The sequence below is a fragment of the Eubalaena glacialis genome, chromosome 6 (assembly GCF_028564815.1).
Source record: "Eubalaena glacialis isolate mEubGla1 chromosome 6, mEubGla1.1.hap2.+ XY, whole genome shotgun sequence".
Classification (NCBI taxonomy): Eukaryota; Metazoa; Chordata; class Mammalia; order Artiodactyla; family Balaenidae; genus Eubalaena; species Eubalaena glacialis.
Genome location: NC_083721.1, coordinates 29938689 through 29956401, shown reverse-complemented (window position 1 = coordinate 29956401; position 17713 = coordinate 29938689). Strand labels below are relative to the sequence as shown.

Sequence of the window (17713 nt, the reverse complement as noted above, 5' to 3'; positions counted from 1 at the left end):
GTAGGGTTATTTGAACAAATGAAATTGAAACAAGATGTTTATTAAGTCATGATTTCCAAATACTGAATTAATTTCTCTATTACTAAATTATTCTAAATTTCTCTTGAATATTTGTATTTGTTCTCTATTTATAACTCCTTGTAAAAGATTTTCTAGTTACTAATTATTTAGAAAGTAAAATAAAATACAGAACATACAATTTACCAAGCACACATACATGCACACACACACACAAACTTTCTTCATAATAATCTGTTTGATATAATTAGTATCATAATCATAGTATATTTTTATACCATAATGTCATATCATTCTTTATTCCAGAATACAGACCATACTGATTATTTTATACATAATTTTTAAAGATAAATCAAAGCATTAGTTCTTACCAGATCTTGCCCAGCACATCAAACAGAGAAAAATGTATACTCTCATTTGGAATCTGATAAAAGTAAAAGAAGCACTCAGGTTCACCAAAAAAGAAATTCTGAAATTCATTAAGGCTTCTCTGGTAGGATTGTCACAGTCTGGTAGGTTTTAATGTAAAATACCCCTGGCTTTTGCTCCTCCCTGTTTGCTGAAAAGGTGAGGCAGTTTGTTTTCTCTAATTTAGCTTGTACTTGTGAGAAGGATTTTTAAGTTAAAGACTGTAATAAGTCACAAACATTCAGCTACACAAGTTGAATTTAAGGGAAAGAAAAAGCTAAAAATATCTTTCTTTATTCCTCTTAACCTCAGGATTTCAGAAGTGGTTGGGAAGAATATGTTTCTTGAAAGCCTAAAGCAAATGCATGTTAGAAAATGCTAGAAATGAAAAGAGTCAGAAAAAGTTGTGGTTTATGTTCATTTTGATTACAAACTAAGTTGTCTTTATACACCATAAAATCAATAATAAAATCCATATCCACCAAGCTGCCAAGTATAAAATGTGGCCCTTTTATATTTATGTCATTTTGCAACCCAAACTCAGTGGCTATTTTAAAATTCAAAATGCTAGCCTGTCTCTTGAGACCTACTATTTGAAAATTTAAAAAAAATTTCTGTTTTCAATATAACAAACATTTAAAAATTATTACAGGATTTCTTTTCACATGTTTACTTAATTTTCCCCTTATTTTCCTTCTTAGAAATGGACTTTAGTAGGCAAGGAAAATAGAGAATTGCTATTCTCTATGTACATGCCTTATAAGTTCAAAAATTAAATTTGTGTTTTGGAAATTCAAATCTCTGTAAATTTCCAAAAATACTTTAAGAACAGACCTGTTTAATTTACCTCAATCAGTAGAAACTATGCTGAGGTCTGGGGAGGTGTTTCAGAGGAACCACAAACAAAATGAGGCATTCATTTAAAAATCATGAAAAATGTAACCACTGATGAGATGTCATCATTATTTTGGCCTGCTTGATCTCTTGGAATTTTATGTGAGACTTCAGTTTTAAAAGGGTGCCACCGCGATAATTTGACTGGAGACCAACAAATAACCTAGGTCCTTCCACACCATTTAGCTGTAACAAGTACGCTTTTCTAACAAAGATATAAGTAAACTACATCTTTTCAGAATGTGGGAAGAAAGATAATATGTCATTCATCTTAAGAGAAATTCTTAATAAGTTTATAATCAAATTAATAGATAAGTCTTTCCTATTTAACATATTTTTCTTTTGCTCTGTGCTTTTGATGTGACACTGTAATATGAATCTTGCAAATTATTTTCATCTTAGCCATTCTAAGGTGCTCATTGAAAATATCAAGTTGGCATTTAAGACAATACATGGCAGAGTTTCAAAATATAAAATTACATTTCATTTTCATATTTTTCACTTACTGTCAATACTGAGAAAGTTGGGATTGTTCATGGCCATTGCATTAAATAGCAAAATATTGAGGAATGATGAAATATTATATAAAAGGCCTATAGTTTAGTAAGACAATATATATGTACTATTTAGTCTCCTTGGATATAAAAAAAATTATTTTAAGAATCTTGCAGACATGCATACAATATAAATCATACTATAAGACTGAAAATGAGAATGATGATGATGAAGATATAAAATTGATGGAGCCCTATGCATCAGGCAAGCTTCTAGGCATTCTATAGCTAATTACAGTAGGTAGTTGAGTCGTATTTATTGAGATGAGGAAGTCATTTTTTGTCAGAATATATTGTGGCACAAAAAGTTGAATAATTTAGCAACATGTGTCAAAATGCTTAATGATCTTACCATTTGGTTCCGTAATTAAATATCCAAGATACTTTCCCACAGAAATACTAACACATGTGCACAAAGATATATGAGCAAGGAAGTTCATCTCAGCATTTTTATAATAGCCAAAAAATGGAAACAATATAAACGTCTAACAGTGGGGGATTAGTCTAATTATATACATACTGTGAATTAAAATTAATGATGTAGAGAAATCAGTATTTATTGGTGTAGAAAGCCTTCATTACATGGTTTTGGGGTTATAAAAGGCAAGCTAAAAAACAGTATGTATAGTAAGGTTTATTTTCCTAAAATATGCTTCATGTATATATGTATAGATCAAAGTTAGGAGGATTTTCCTCCAAAATGTTTATATCTGCATGGTAGACTCAATGATTTTCACTCTCTTAGTTATCTCTTTAAATATTATGAACACGTCTTTACAATAAACATCTTATGTAAGTAAAGCAACACAATGTTATATTTACTTGGGACAAATATGGTTAAGAAAATCAGAAAAAAGACAAAAAGACAGTAAGAAGAAAACAAAGAAGACAAAATTGGGGTCAATTTTTAAAAGGCATCCACTGCACTCCCTTAACATTAATTTCCCAAGTTTCTCCATTCATTCATTCATGTGTTCACTCATTTATGCAACTTTTATTAAGTATCTATTAATTTCCAGGCTTAACTTAGCTGCTGGACATACAAAGTAGAGACATTCATTTAGTCAAACTGTATTATTTCAACAACTATTTATGATACATCTACAGAGGTGTCAGGGATTGTTCTAGGTACCGAAATATATTTATCCTATAGTACTTAACAGTGAGGAGGGCTTGGAAAAGGTATATCTAGGAAACTATGGAACCACACAGGTGGAACAGCCAGCTAATCTACAGTGCAGAACGGGAAGCCTTGCAGGAAATGCTGTCTACAAAAGAGACAAAAGAGCTGAACTACAAAAGAGAATAAGTCACCTGGGCAAAAAAGGGGAGAAAGGAACTCTAGAGCTCTAGACATATCTATATCTATATCTATCTATGTATACACACACACATACGTTTTCATTTTTGATGTCTTCATGCAGTTAGGGGTATAAGACATCCTGATATGAGTGAAGAAAGGCTAATTCTTTATTCATTCATTTAACCCATTAAACCTTATACGTGACTAATGGCCCAGGAAATTCTGAGAATAAAGTGGATTCTTTTTTACCTACCACTAGGTTTATCACCATGCATTCACTCAATTTCAATTAGGAAATACAGTAAGCTTACATTAGAAAAACTCTCTCTGTCTCTCTCTCTATATATATATAGAGAGAGGTCAAATTCTGAGCAAACAGCTAACTGCATTGAGCTGGCCTTCAGAGCTTAAAACATTAAATAATTACTCTAGAAGTACATGGGCCATAAACTTATGTACTGCCAAAAGAAAAGAGGATGTGATAAGAACACCAAAATCATACACACTGTAGACAAAGAATGATGCAAATTTCAATCCAGCAAGAAAATATGATCATGACCTATATGCACTACATATTTTACAATGAAACCTGAAGTTACAGCTCCCAGATAAGCAGTGCCTGAGGGGAAGTTAAAGAGAAAATATCTTGGTTTGGATAAAATTTATGGGGTAAATGAATTTTAAAAATAAATAGGTCTACACATAATAGAGACCTGCAAGTATCCACTCATTTGATCAACATATATTTGTTACATGCCTACAACGTGCAAGTTTTCTCAACCCCCTCCTACCCTACTACAACAATATTGATGATAGAAGAAAGAAAGAAAAATGAAGACAGGACTTATAGATTCGTAATATATCAACCGAAGGTAACTACTGAAAGTTACTGACACATGATTTTATATTTATATGTTCAAGAAGTCTGTTTCTCCCATTATGCTGTACGGTTTAGGAGGGCAGATCTTTATACTCACCTTTGTTTCCCAAGGATTAAAAACAGTGCCTGGCATGTAGTGAGCACTCAGAAAATATCTATTAAATGAGGTAATTATATTAGTCCAATCCATTCCTTGAGAAACAGAACTTGAATTCCAAAAAGTGAAATTACTTGCTTAAAGTCATAAAATTAAGTATTGTCAGAGTTCAGTTAGAAATCAGGATTCCAAAGGTGTGTCCTTTTTCATTAGAAAAGATGATTTTTTTGGTCCAGTAACCATGTAAAAGAATACCTTTTCAATTAAAAATGAATTATCACCACACCTAAGTAAAGGTCAAATAGTGTCCTGATTACTTGCATGATATTTACAGGATGATTTCAGGGTCCTATGTAGACATATCGTATCAGAAAGGAAGCCAAGTTAACAGTTGACAGTTAATTTATCAAAGCACTGAGATTCTGAGTAAGTTTTCTTCCTCCTTTCTTTTAATTATCTTTATTGTTTTTAGGATTTTTTTTTCAATCCTCAAGTAAGAATTAATTCTTCACCCTGGTCCCACAGCTTACAAAGTACAGCCCTGATACAAAATACAAACATTGGATCCTACTACAATCACCCAGCAGCCATCCTCAAGAATTCTGTCTTCAGTAACAAAACTTGCTATATTCTTTCCAGTATTCCTTGGTATAGTCTGTTTTCTCAAGTTCAAATGCCTTCTGCAGTCCACCTAAAACCTGTGTCCATTTTCAAAGACTTCACTAGGGAGCGCTTCCTAGGTAAATAAACTAATTCTAGTACTCTACTGTATCCACATCCATGCATGCATGCATGCATGCACTCACTCTTTCAAAAAGTATTTTATGAAGAATACAAATTTCAAATCCCAATGATTTATTCATTTACTCTTTGGAAGCAAAGAAATTAGTCTTCCCCCATTAGCCTGGGAGCTTCTGTAATGAAGTTAGTATGTTTTAAATCACCTCTATAGTCATTTTATTTAAAATGTTTGTTGAATAAATCCAAAATCAATTCATAATGTCGTGCCCTGGGAAATGAAGGAACCTCCATAAGCAAGAGGTCAGGGCCCCTTGCACACTAATCTTACTTAGTCTCACTCACTCTCCCAAGGTCCCAGCCGGATCCGGGGCGTGGCGAAGGCGCGCTGGGCGGTTACCACGGGGTGCTGGGGGCGTGGCACCGCAGCCTCGCTCCGCCCCTTGCGCGCTTACTCTCGTAGCTGGCTCCGCTGGTGGGGAGAGGGGGTGTGGTCTCGAGGCCTCCTCCGTTCTTGGGCCGAGGCGAAGGCATGTTCCCTGCTCAGGAGGAAGCCGACAGGACGGTGTTTGTGGGAAATTTAGAGGCCCGAGTGCGGGAAGAGATTCTTTACGAGCTGTTCCTTCAGGTACTGTCGGCGGGGAAGGGGTGGCTGAGGGGCGGGGCGCGTCGAGCCGGAAGCGCAGCCAGAGGGGCGGGCCGCACCTGAACCATCCGGAGCCCGGCCCTCTTCCCGCCCCATCCTGTGCCTTGGTTTTAATTTAGTTCCGCTTTGGCGCACCTGTCTCCAGGTGAGCAACTGGGTAGTGAAGTGACAGAGTGTGCCCCTTCCCCATCCCTTCCGCATCCCATCCCCACTGCAGAGTCCTGGGGTGAGCAGTGACTGGGCCCCCTTCAACCCCCAGCCCTGAGTAAGGGCTTTTCAGAGGCTGCCTGGGCCTTGGGTGTGTTCAGGCAAAACACAAAACAGCCCTGTCGCTGTCTTGCTTCAGGTAATAAGCACCTCACCCCTTACATCCCGCGAAATGAGAGGAATACATTTTAACATGTTTCCATATACATTACTTATTCCCCCCAAGCCCTTTTACACGGCAAGTATTTTTACTCCAGAATGATAAATGAGATTTGAAATGATTTGGCCAGCCAAATCATGACTGTGACCAATTGATTCCCTGGCTGGTTCCCTTTATTTCATACCAAGAGGATCTTATGAAAACTCTTCCAGACCTGGTACCTCCAGGATTAAAACTCCTGTCTCCTGTAAACACTCACCTACTGTATACACATAGGTCTCACTTGCTAAAGAGATGTCTTCATTCAGCCATTCATTTAACCATTTAATGATCCACAATTATGTGACAAACAGTAAGTAAGGTGCTGGACATACAAATTTAAGAGACAGCCCTTGGTCTTCCTAAAAGGAGAAATTTCAAATTAATTACCATGATTTAAGATAATCTGCAAAAAAGAGGGACACATAGTATAGAAAAGTTGTTTAGAGTGTGAATTCTGATGTCAGCAATGTGACTTTGGCCAAGTAAATGAATAGCTCAGTGCCCAGTTTCCTCAAATGTCAACGGGAGTAATAGTATCCACCATATGATGTGGTGTGAAGATTGAATAAACTAATCCAGATAAAACAAAACTGAACCTGGCCCTTACTAAGTGTTTGCTGCTGCTGCCACTACTAATATCACTACTATTACTATCAGTAATACTACTGATACTAACATCAAGAGAAATCAAGAGTGACTTCCTCCTATCAGAATAAGGGCAAGTTCAAAGGGAACAATAGCAAAACTAAATATCAAAGGCTAAGTATGAGTACCAGAGGTGAAAGGGGTTCTTTATGTAGTTTCTGAAAGGCTCTACCTTCATCTCTGAACTAAAGCACCCCTCTGTTAATCACAGATACACACAATTTGATAGAATTTCCTCCAGGAACTCAGTTTCCTTTCCTGGACATAAAACATTTTTATTATTTGAAAAATATTGTTGATTTTAAGGCTTTTATTCTTATTCTTCTAACTTGCCATCTTTTTTAAACTCGTCCTTTTTAATCTACTCTAATACTTGTCTTTTCCTATGGTTATTTTTTCTCCCAGTATTACTTGAAACTTATCATTCTAACTTAAAAAAAAAGGGGGGGGGGAAGGAAGGTAGGGAGAGAGGGAGGAAGGGAGGGAAGGAGGGGGAGAGAGAGAGAGAGAAAGAAAGAAAACTTACAGTTCTTTTTCTCCAGGAGGCTTCTTTCATGTTGAGCCAACAAAAAAGGAGCAGAGGGGACTGATGAGGGGAATGAGATAGGCATGAAGGCCCCCATGCACATATATTATTTCTAGTCAGTAGGGACTGGATCTATATCAGTTGTGTGTGGATCTACAAGATAGGTAGATCTCATTGTTTATAATTTCTCCCTAAACAAAATGTTCATCTCTTTTAACAGTTCAGACGACCAAGCATACATTTTTATTTTTGCCTAAGCCCTTCTGTATTCTAGAAGAATTTGCTAAAGTGAGGTATCTTTTAGGAAGGCTTCAACCCAGCAAAACTTAGCAGATCTTGACAACTGGCCACACTTTATGTGTTTCATTCTGTTTTAAAGAGACTAAAAAGTTTTGATGTGATTGTTGCTACTAGCAAGCCTTCTTGTTGGACTTTATCTTTAAAAATGCCGGTCATAGTTTTGAATTTGTGAAACTTAAAGCATGTAAGCACATTCTGTCCATTTGCGATTTCATATATTTAATATCAGCAGTGGAAAAGTACTGATTAAAATTGATTTATTTTATTACTATATATAGTTATCCTTTTTACTGGTTTCTTTCAAATTTCTGCTTATCCTTGGAAGAGTGGAAATCAGTTTCAATATCTTTGTACTTTTAACCAAGAAATACTGAAGTAGAGATTTCAAGGGGAAAGATAATGAATTCAGTTTCAAATATGTTGAGTTTGAAACACAATCACATGGAGGTCTCTAGGAGACTGTCTCCATGAATGAGGCATGAGTGGGAAAAATAGATTTGTTGATGCGGTGGCTCTTGAAGACAGAAGCGAGGGTGAGCTACTCTCTGGGAAAGCAGAGAATAAAAAAAGAAAGATTGAATCTTAAAATACAGCATCATTTTGAAGACGATAATTAACATTTTTCTTTAGACTAAAAACAATTTCTTAATATACTTATCCAACTCAACAGAGATCAGTAATCAATAATTAAAGTACAATGGAAAACTATGAGCCCTTCACCATTAACTCTTAGCTATTGTGAGTCTTGGTGAGCACTTCCTCAAATCACTATCATGGTGGAGAGGTAACATTCTTTTGGTTGTAATTAACACATTTTGCAATAGTTGGCTCTGCTTTTTTACTCTGTATTGCTAATTATAGGTTTTATTATCAATAAAATCTGAATATTTTCAATTTATTTTATTTTATTCTATTTTAATAATACACCATGGAGTAATATTTTCCTGTTGTTGGATTTAGAACCTTCCTCATTTTTCATTCTTATAAATAATGCACCTACCTAAAAGTGTTAAACATATTAAAACATTTTTCCCTTTGAGAATATTTACCAAATGGGATTACCAGATCAAAATACAGTTTCTATACAGATCAAAAATTTAGTTTCTCCTGTGAAAATGTTTAATCTTGTCAGAAAAAATTAGACTTTGATGTAATGTTACCAGTTTCTTTATGATAAGTCAAAGAACATTGGGTTTGTCATTTCAATTATTTTTGAGTTATACACTGTTAATATGTGTGGAGACATAGTAGTATTTTAACCTTAGATTTAAATGCACTCTAAATTGTTTTTTTAGGCCTAACATAAGGGTAACGTATCTTTCCTTTTAAGATTTGAAACTATTACCTAAAATTTCCTGATCTTAACGCCATAAATGTTTTTTGATGAGACAGAAAAATGCCAAGAAAGTGTGATGAAGTATGATATTTATTGTTAGGAAAATACATTATTAACAGAGCTACATAAAGCTGTTATTGCTAACAGATTTTTTTTTAGTCTAAAGTTGAATATACTTGATTTTCTCGGTGTAAAAAAATCTTTAGATTTATGAGAAAATAATTTTTAAGTTTCTTACAGGCTGGGCCATTAACCAAAGTGACTATATGCAAAGACAGAGAAGGAAAGCCGAAGTCTTTTGGGTTTGTCTGCTTTAAACACCCAGAATCGGTGTCTTATGCCATAGCTTTGCTGAATGGAATTCGTTTATATGGAAGACCAATTAATGTGCAGTATCGATTTGGTAGGTTTTGTCACTGATGAATCTTCCAAGTGTGTTTTGTTGGTGGTGCTGTTCCCAGAGGTGTAAACATTTTTGTTTTCTATATTATAGCCTAAGACCAAAAGAGTGCCCCTGTAGTCTCTTAAAATTTCTCAGAACATTTTCATAATGTTATGCAATTAGTTAGTATTACCAATTAGGTTGCCAACTCTATAGCATCTTTTCTGTATTAAAATTTTAAATGTTCTATTTTAATGTCAGCCAGCAAATAGCTATGATAGTTGCTACTGGCTGTTAAAAATTAAATCTAAATGAACTGGGGACACACAACTCTAGATTCTATATAGCAAGGCTATTTGCTGATCTTCTTGTCAATGGTATCAAATATCTACTATTTGGAAGACAGGGTGGGTGCCTAGTCCTTCTCCTGGTGTTACCATGCTATACATATCACCCTGGATCTGAGTCCCTGTAAAAGCAGCTGGCCAAAGGCTGACCCTTAATGGAAGAAAGCTTCCTGACATGAACGGCCTCAAACGCCTTCTCCTGCTACATGTCAAGAACTGATCATCTTTGATTAGATGCCCAGAGAACATTGTACTATTGCTCTAGCCCTTTCATAGTTTGAGGGACTGATAGAGGCAATGCTTATGCTTTTGCAGCAGTGTTTGCAATGCTTATGTTGCCTTTCTCCCTTAATGATTCAGGTTTATTGATGTATCTCTTGTTTGTTTGGTTTTTATTCTTCTTGCTATACTAAAAAAAATAAATAAGAATAAGAAAACAATGGCTTGTTGCAAAGGAAAAGCATAACTTTGCATCTCGTTTTGTTTTATTTAGTCTTTGCAAAGATAATTAATTGGTTGCATCATGCTCTCACGTACTGTCCCGTTAACTCATACTGACTGGTAAAACGGGCCAGGCCATATCGTGTTCTGACACATCCCCAGCCAGCTGCTCATTTTAGAGAACTCATGCCTTCTACACAGGAGGCAAATAACACTGATTATTTGCCATTTTTAGTTTCCAGATGTGTATTTGCCATTTTTAGTTTCCAGGTGTGTAGAACCAAATAGCATCACTTGTCTTATATGGCCCCATGTCAACATAATTCTTTTCTACACCCATTGCTTTGGACAAAGCTTGGTTATAATTCAGTCATTTATAGTGATATAAACAACCTATAAATATTACTTGGGAGATCAAAGATATATTCATGTATCTTATATGGAATTTTTTTTAATGGTTTAATGTGAGAACTCCAAAAACTTGTACCATGAAGTAATCTGTTATTCTGTTTCTTTTAAAGGGAGCTCTCGCTCTTGTGATCCAGCTAATCAAAGTTTTGAGAGCTGTGTTAAGATAAATTCACACAGCTACAGGTAATTAAAAACATTTTTTTCATAAAGGTAAAGCAAATAAATATGGTCTCACGCCAGGAAGGGTTTTTATATATTCTGGACTACTGTAAAACCTTACTATTTAGACATAGGATAATATTAAGGAATTCATTTTTCCTGAAAACATGAAAGGCGACAGAAAATATTTTCATTTAAAGTTCAGTCAATATTTTCTGCAGTAGGTGGGAGAGATATATATTTGTGGCATTCTTTATAGGTTACTGCGTACTTTTCATAACTGTTAAATCACTTAAGCATCCAAAGTCTCATTGCGATGGATCACAGAGACTCTATTATCCATATTTTATACTTGAATAAACATAGAGATACAAAAGTTAACTAATTGCTAAGGGCACAAAGATGAAAAAGTGATAGTTGCTAGGCTTAAAATTAAGCCTTCTGACATTAAGCCACTCTACTGTTTATTTTACTATTTTTAAAAACTTCTCTATGGTAATTTTCAAAATATTCTCAAGTTTTCTGTAGGCTGATTTCTCGATGCAATGGTAGCCTGCAAGGACACTCTCAGTTCAGCTATCCCAAAGGTCATGGAACAGAAAGTCTCCCAAACCAAATTAAGATGCTCAAATAACACCATTTAGTAAAACAATTTAAAAGATACAGTCAAAAGCAAAAGGAAAGATACTGGATAGTGAAAAGCAAAAGGAAAGATAGTGGATAGTTAGCATAAATGGGCGGAAGGAGCATACTAGCTGAGTTCTGATTACACTAATATTCATATGCCCTGTTTCTCTCTCTGCTGCATCAACCTTCCCCACTGATAGTGTGGTCATGAACCCTAGAGTTGAGGTTTGAGTAAGGAATTCCATTCAGATAGAAAGTTCCTGGAGCTAGTCTCACTCACTTGCTCTCTCAAAAAGACATAGAGGCAAATACACCTGGCTACAGAAGGAGCTAGATGCTCACAGGTTCTATCTGAGTTTCTTAGGCAGAACAAAAACAAGAAGAGCAGAATAACTGTTAGCCCATAGGTGCCATGATAAGGACTAGGTATTTCCTTCCCTTTCTTTCTATGAGTAACAATCTTATTTGTTCCATCATATTTTCTATCCAATCTATCTGTGGCATCTCTTAAAACATACTAACTTATTTATTATGCATATTTAATATATATTATGAATTCTGCCTGTGTCTCCCAAGTCACTTGCTTATTCTGTTTCTAACACAGTTTCATTGCTATCTCATAAACTCATATTAGCTGAGTTCTGGCTACACTAATATTCGTAGACCCTGTTTCTCTCTCTGCTGCATCAGCTTCATCAGTGTAGCTTACTTAAAGGCTACCCTAAGCATTTCTTGTGAGTTTCATCCATCCCTGTTGTTTTCTTGCTTTCTGTAGCAGAACTGAGTATTCTCCAGTAGGCTAACAACAGCTGAACCTCCCATGCCTGCTAATTATATCAGCCCTCCTAGGCATGGAAGAGTGGCCTCTTAGAACTGACAATTTCCCTGTCTTATCTTTAGGAGAAGTACTGCACTCCAAGTATAACACAGTGTGCTCCACGTCTTCATTCTCCCCCACATTTCTGTATCAGTGAAATAGAGACAAAATAGGTACTGAAACCAGACTGCCTGAATTTGAATCCTGCCTCTGTCACTTTATTAACCTTGGACAAATTATCACCCTGTACCCCGTCTCTAAAATGAGGATAATACCTCAGAAGGTTATTGTGAGTATCAAATTTTATAATAAATTCAAGGTATTTAAAATACTGAGCACATAGCAAGTATCCAGTAAATACTTTCAGCGAATGTTAGCAAAAAGGGGTAGTGATTCACTTCCTTCATATGAGAGGAACTATGGACTCATGAATTGAGCCATGTATGTAATATAAAAGCTTCCCCTCTTCTTCTAGTGGGAAAAGATACCTCTTTTTTCTCAGGAGTTTGGAAAAAAACAAGCTATTGCTAGGTTTGGGGCAGAAGAAGAAAGACTAGATAAACAACTAGGAGATGGCAGTAACTCGCATTCTCTACTTATGTTTGATGTACTTTTAATCATCACAAATTCTAGGGTAGAAGATCAGAAATATGTGTATATTCCATAATACTCCACTTCACTGGTTGTACCTTATTCTTCTAGTATGTGCTACATTATAAAGGAAGAATGGGAAAAGGTTATCATGTTCTAGAAGTGTTGTGCAGAGAAAAATGGTGCACTTGTTATACCCTATAGTCTTTCTTGGAAATGGGTTTTTGTGCCTGTTATTGCCTCTTAGGCAATAAATAGTTCTGTTTTTAATAAACAGTTCCTGTATTAGCGTGCTAAGGCTACCATAAAAAGTACTGCAAACAGAGTGCTTAAACACAGAAATGAATTGTCTCACAGTTCTGAAGCCTCAAAGTCCAAGATCAAGGTGTCTGCTAGATTTCTTTATGAGGGCTGTGAGAAAGAATCTGTCCTGTGCCTCTCTCATAGCTTCTCCCGGTTTGTTGGCAATCTTTGATATTCCTTGGCTTGTACAAGCATCACCCGGCTCTCTGCCTTCATCTTCATATGGTGTTCTCCCTGTGTGCATCCGTCTCCAAATTTCCCCTTTTGATTATAATAAGTAAGGGTACCTGTTTAGCCCATCCTACTCCAGTATGACCTCCTCTTAGCTAATTACATCTGCAACAACGCTATTTCCAAATAAGGTCACATTCTGAACTATTGGGGGTTAGGACTTCAACATATAAATTTTGAGTTGACATGGTTCAACTCACAGCTCCTCCCAATTTACATGTGATTCCTCTGTGGAGACAACTATGCATGCCCTGAGATTCACATAGGAAAGATAGTGGTTTTAGAAAGTCTGCAGCTGTTTTCATAACGGTGCTAATCTCACCACCTCTGTTACTGGGTTGTATCTTCCCCACTCTATAACTTCATTGCACTTTTTATCTTGTTTCTTTTCCATCACTTACCCCACACACATGTTCCAATCTCCTTGAACTCTACCTCCAAACCATGCTGTTACATTTTTTCCCCTTCCTCTCACTGAAAAATTATCCTTCGCATCCTTACCTCCTGTTCACTTCTTAACCCCATTGTTATGTGGAAGTTGTTCTTTTAAAGGTTATCAGGAACCTTCTGATCAACAATTGAGTGGCTTTGGTGCTTACCCAGTTTACTGTTCTGTAACACCCGACACTAAGTATTTCCTTAATGAAATGCATCTTCCACTGGCTTCTGTGATACTACTCTCACCACTTACCAATGCCTATCAATCTGACTGCTTCCTGTTGTTCTCCTGCCCTTGCCTTTGCCTCCACCTGCCTGTATTAATTTCACCCTTCCCCACAGTAAACTTCCTGTCCTAAGATTAGTAGTATTAGCATTAAAATTGTGGAATACAATGGAGCAAGTAGACTAATGACTAGCTGTAGAGTCTAGTCAGTATGCGTACCATTGGAATTTATTAGACATCTCCATAGAAGCAAATATTACATGTATAAATAAAACTTTAGGACACTACTGCTTTTAAATTAGGGATTGGTATTGTTTTAAATAGTGTGTGGAAGAAATCAGCAAATATGTGTTCATGTCAACATAAGAAGACCATTTAGGAAAGAACATAATTTTTGTAGTTAAACAGTGAAGATTCCTTCAAAAATAAATTGAGAAAATTTCTACCTTTCTTTCGCTTTTTTTTTTTTGTAGAAGATTGAATGCACCCTTGGTGATTATTAATGACTGGCTTTGCTTTCTTCATATCTAAGTGTTCTTTGTCTTTATACAACTATAACATTGATTAACATTTTCCTATCAGAAAGCCAAATGTGACTCTAAATACTGAGATTTCAATATGTAGCAATTAGTAAGACTTGCGGTACTGCTGTGTCACTACATTATCAGTGTAATAATGATCGTGTGTTTAAAGTTATCCTAATTGAGTTCTTTTAGAGAAGCCCTTTTTTTTAAATTATGAAGACCTATCTTATTTTAAGAATAAAGGACATTTATGCATAGGAATTTTAACTTTGTGTTACTTCTTTTACGTCCCCCAAGAAATGAAGAAGTCGTGGGCAGAACTTCCTTTCCCATGCAGTTCTCTCCAATTAATAATGCAGCTTTACCTCAGGAATATCTTTTCTTTCCGAAGATGGTAAGTTTGATATGCCTTTGGTTCAATATATAGCATGATACAAACTATAAAGAACATGAAAACTACTTGGAACTTAAGCTGCTCAAATCTAAACCTAGAATGAAGGTAGCAGCTGCCCTGAGTTCTATGCCCCAATGGCAGTCTGCTCTAATGCAATCATCTGAAATCCTACACATAGTACGTAAGCAAACAGCCAGTGTGTCAACAGAAAAGGAGCAGGTGCTAGTGATGATACACTGTGGTACAAGTAAAATTTGACTATAGAGTTCTCATTTAAATTGATACAGCCACTGTATAAAACAGTATGGAGATTCCTTAAAAAACTAAAAAATAGAACTACCATATGACCCAGAAATCCCACTATATGGGCATATACCCATAACCCATGTACCCCAATGTTCATTGCAGCACTATTTACAATAGCCAGGACATGGAAACAACCTAAATGTCCATCTACAGATGAATGGATAAAGAAGATGTGGCACATATATAGAATGGAATATTACTCAGCCATAAAAGGAAATGAAATTGGGTCATTTGTAGAGATGTGGATGGACCTAGAGTCTGTCATACAGAGTGAAGTAAGTCAGAAAGAGAAAAACAAATGTATATTAACGCATATATGTGGAATCTAGAAAAATGGTACAGATAGACCTATTTGCAGGGCAGGAATAGAAATGCAAACGTAGAGAATGGACACATGGACACAGAGGGGGAAAGAGAGGGTGGGATCAATTGGGAGATTAGGTTTGACATAAATACACTACCATGTGTAAAATAGATAGCTAGTGGGAACCTGCTGTGTAGCACAGGGAGCTCAGCTCAGTGCTCTGTGATGACCTAGATGGGTGGGATGGAGGGGAAGGAAGGTCCAAGAGGGAGGGGATGTATGTATACATATAGCTGATTCACTTCATTGTACAGCAGAAACTAACACAGCATTGTAAAGCAATTATACTCCAATAAAAAAAAATGTGGAAAAAATGACTATTTTAGAAGATATGTTTTTAGAATCAAATAATTTCATTTAGTAAAACATTTTGGTAGAATGTAATCATCAATCACAAATATATTGCTTTTGGACATGGATATTTTTAAAAATAAATTTCTTCTTTTAACTAAAGGCAAAGATTCTCAACTGGTCGAGTAAACTACATTATTTCCAAAGACTCTCAAAAATATGGTTCTGGCCTAGAAATCATAATGATGGTCTATATTGTTAAAGGGGAACTTATGAAATTTTTTTCTTCTAACTCCTCATTTTATACATAATAAAATTGAGGTTCAGCGGTATTAATCAACAAGCCCAAGATTATACAACTTGTTAATAAAAGATGTGGGACTATAACACAGGTATTCTGATTCACAGAATGTGATTTCTTGCAAACATCCAACATACATGTGAGCTTCAGATTTTTCAAATAGCCATTTTCACTTGGCAAACATAAGGAAAATTGATAATTTAACTTTTAGAAAAAACTTTTCATAGTTATAGTGAGATATTAATAAACAGCCAGTTCTTATCTAAGACTGTCAATATCTTCTTTCTGGCATTTTTTTTTATCTTTGATGAGATAAGAAACACACACACACACACAAGATCATGTTATCTCTATTAATCTTTAATCTACTTCAAGTTAAAAACTAGTTTAAAAACAAGAAAGTGTCTATCTTAACAATTGAAAACTGCTGTACAATATGGTGGCCATCAGCCATCCATAAGGAGCTGAGTTTTAAATTTTTTTTAATTTTAATTAATTTAAATTTAAAAACAGAGACTTGATTCAGTTATTGAAAAACTTTTAAGTATGTTTGAAAGAACTTGGGTAGTATATCTACTTTTTCAACTAAATTTTATGTAATCTAAATTCAGATGAAGTATTTTCAATGAAAATTTACCATCCAAATTAAATATGCTATAAAAGGCACACCAAATTTCAAAGACTTAGTATGAAAAAAGTAAAATATCTCATTAACAATTTTTATATTGGTTACTTGTTGAAATGATAATATTTTGGATATTTGGGGATAAATAAATTACATTATTTAATTGCACCTGTTTCATTTTTATTTTCATATGATGGCTACTAGAAGATTTAAAACTACATACGTGGCTTACATTATATTTCGATAGGACAGCACTAATCTGTATCGCAGTAAGCTCTACACTACCTTGAATCTTTATGTTAACCATTTAAGGAAACTCCCATATCCCTAGTATGAAAAGTCACTGTCCTTCTTATACCAACACATGGTTTGGTTTGCTTGTAGTTATTTGTGTAATGAATGTAAACTGTTAACTTTTTTTTTTTTTTAACTTTGTGGGCTTGTTTTGGTAGATGAATGTTTGTGGGTTTTTTCCACAGCAGTGGCATGCATATAATCCAGCACTGCAGCTTCCTTACTATGAGATGACAGCACCACTTCCTAATAGCACTTCTGTGTCTTCCTCACTGAATTGTGTTCCAGATCTAGAGGCTGGACCCAGCTCTTATGAATGGGCTCACCAACAACCAAGTGACTCTGACCTTTATCAGATGAATAAACGCAAGAGGCAAAAACAAACCAGTGATAGTGATAGTAGCACAGAAAACAGTAGAGGAAATGAATATAGCCAAAATTTCCGAAAGTGTAAGAAAAAAAGATACTAGTATTTACATTCTAATGAAATGTATCTACACTGGTCTTCATTCTCTTAAAAGAAAAGAAAAATCTGTATTCCACTAAATGACCAATTCCATGGCTTTCTTGTCTTCTTTGAAATATATAATAATATGACATCTGATTTGCTATTCAATTTTTGTCTTGAATGACAAAAACTTAAAAATAATATAGTGTGCTTTTTGTATTTGTAATGGTGTTGTTAACAAGAAATGCACTTTGAGTTATTATATTTTAGTATTATAATGAACTTGCACTAAACTATTAATCAAAAGTCACTTACTGAGCACTTATGGATAAGGCACCATGCTCTTCTAGACTGTCGCCTGTAACCCTCGGCTGTAAATAGGCTGAGATGAGAAGTGGAGTGGTCAATTTTCTGAATGAAACTAGTGCAAATATTTGAG

General features: G+C 35.4%; 1 protein-coding gene across 2 annotated transcripts; it reads left to right on the top strand.

Annotated features, from left to right (window-relative positions):
• The first annotated feature begins 5374 nt into the window (after positions 1–5374).
• On the top strand, positions 5375–17296 carry RBM11 (RNA binding motif protein 11). Of its 2 annotated transcripts, none has more exons than XM_061192969.1 (5): positions 5375–5510; positions 8985–9157; positions 10446–10518; positions 14549–14645; positions 17012–17296. In XM_061192969.1, the coding sequence occupies exons 1-5, from the start codon at positions 5425–5427 to the stop codon at positions 17294–17296; spliced, it is 714 nt and encodes a 237-aa protein (XP_061048952.1). In that variant the 5' UTR covers positions 5375–5424. The 2 variants fall into 2 exon arrangements, with proteins under 2 accessions (XP_061048952.1, XP_061048951.1); XM_061192968.1 differs by having other exon boundaries at positions 16985–17296.
• The last annotated feature ends 417 nt before the right edge of the window (positions 17297–17713 follow it).

Excerpts from the sequence above, each read along its gene's own strand:
- RBM11 (XM_061192968.1), top strand. The coding sequence starts at position 5,425 with ATGTTCCCTGCTCAGGAGGAAGCCGACAGGACGGTGTTTGTGGGAAAT. Across the intron at positions 5,511-8,984 it reads GAAGAGATTCTTTACGAGCT|TTTCTTACAGGCTGGGCCAT; the intron begins GTTCCTTCAGGT and ends ATAATTTTTAAG. Across the intron at positions 10,519-14,548 it reads ATAAATTCACACAGCTACAG|AAATGAAGAAGTCGTGGGCA; the intron begins GTAATTAAAAAC and ends ACGTCCCCCAAG.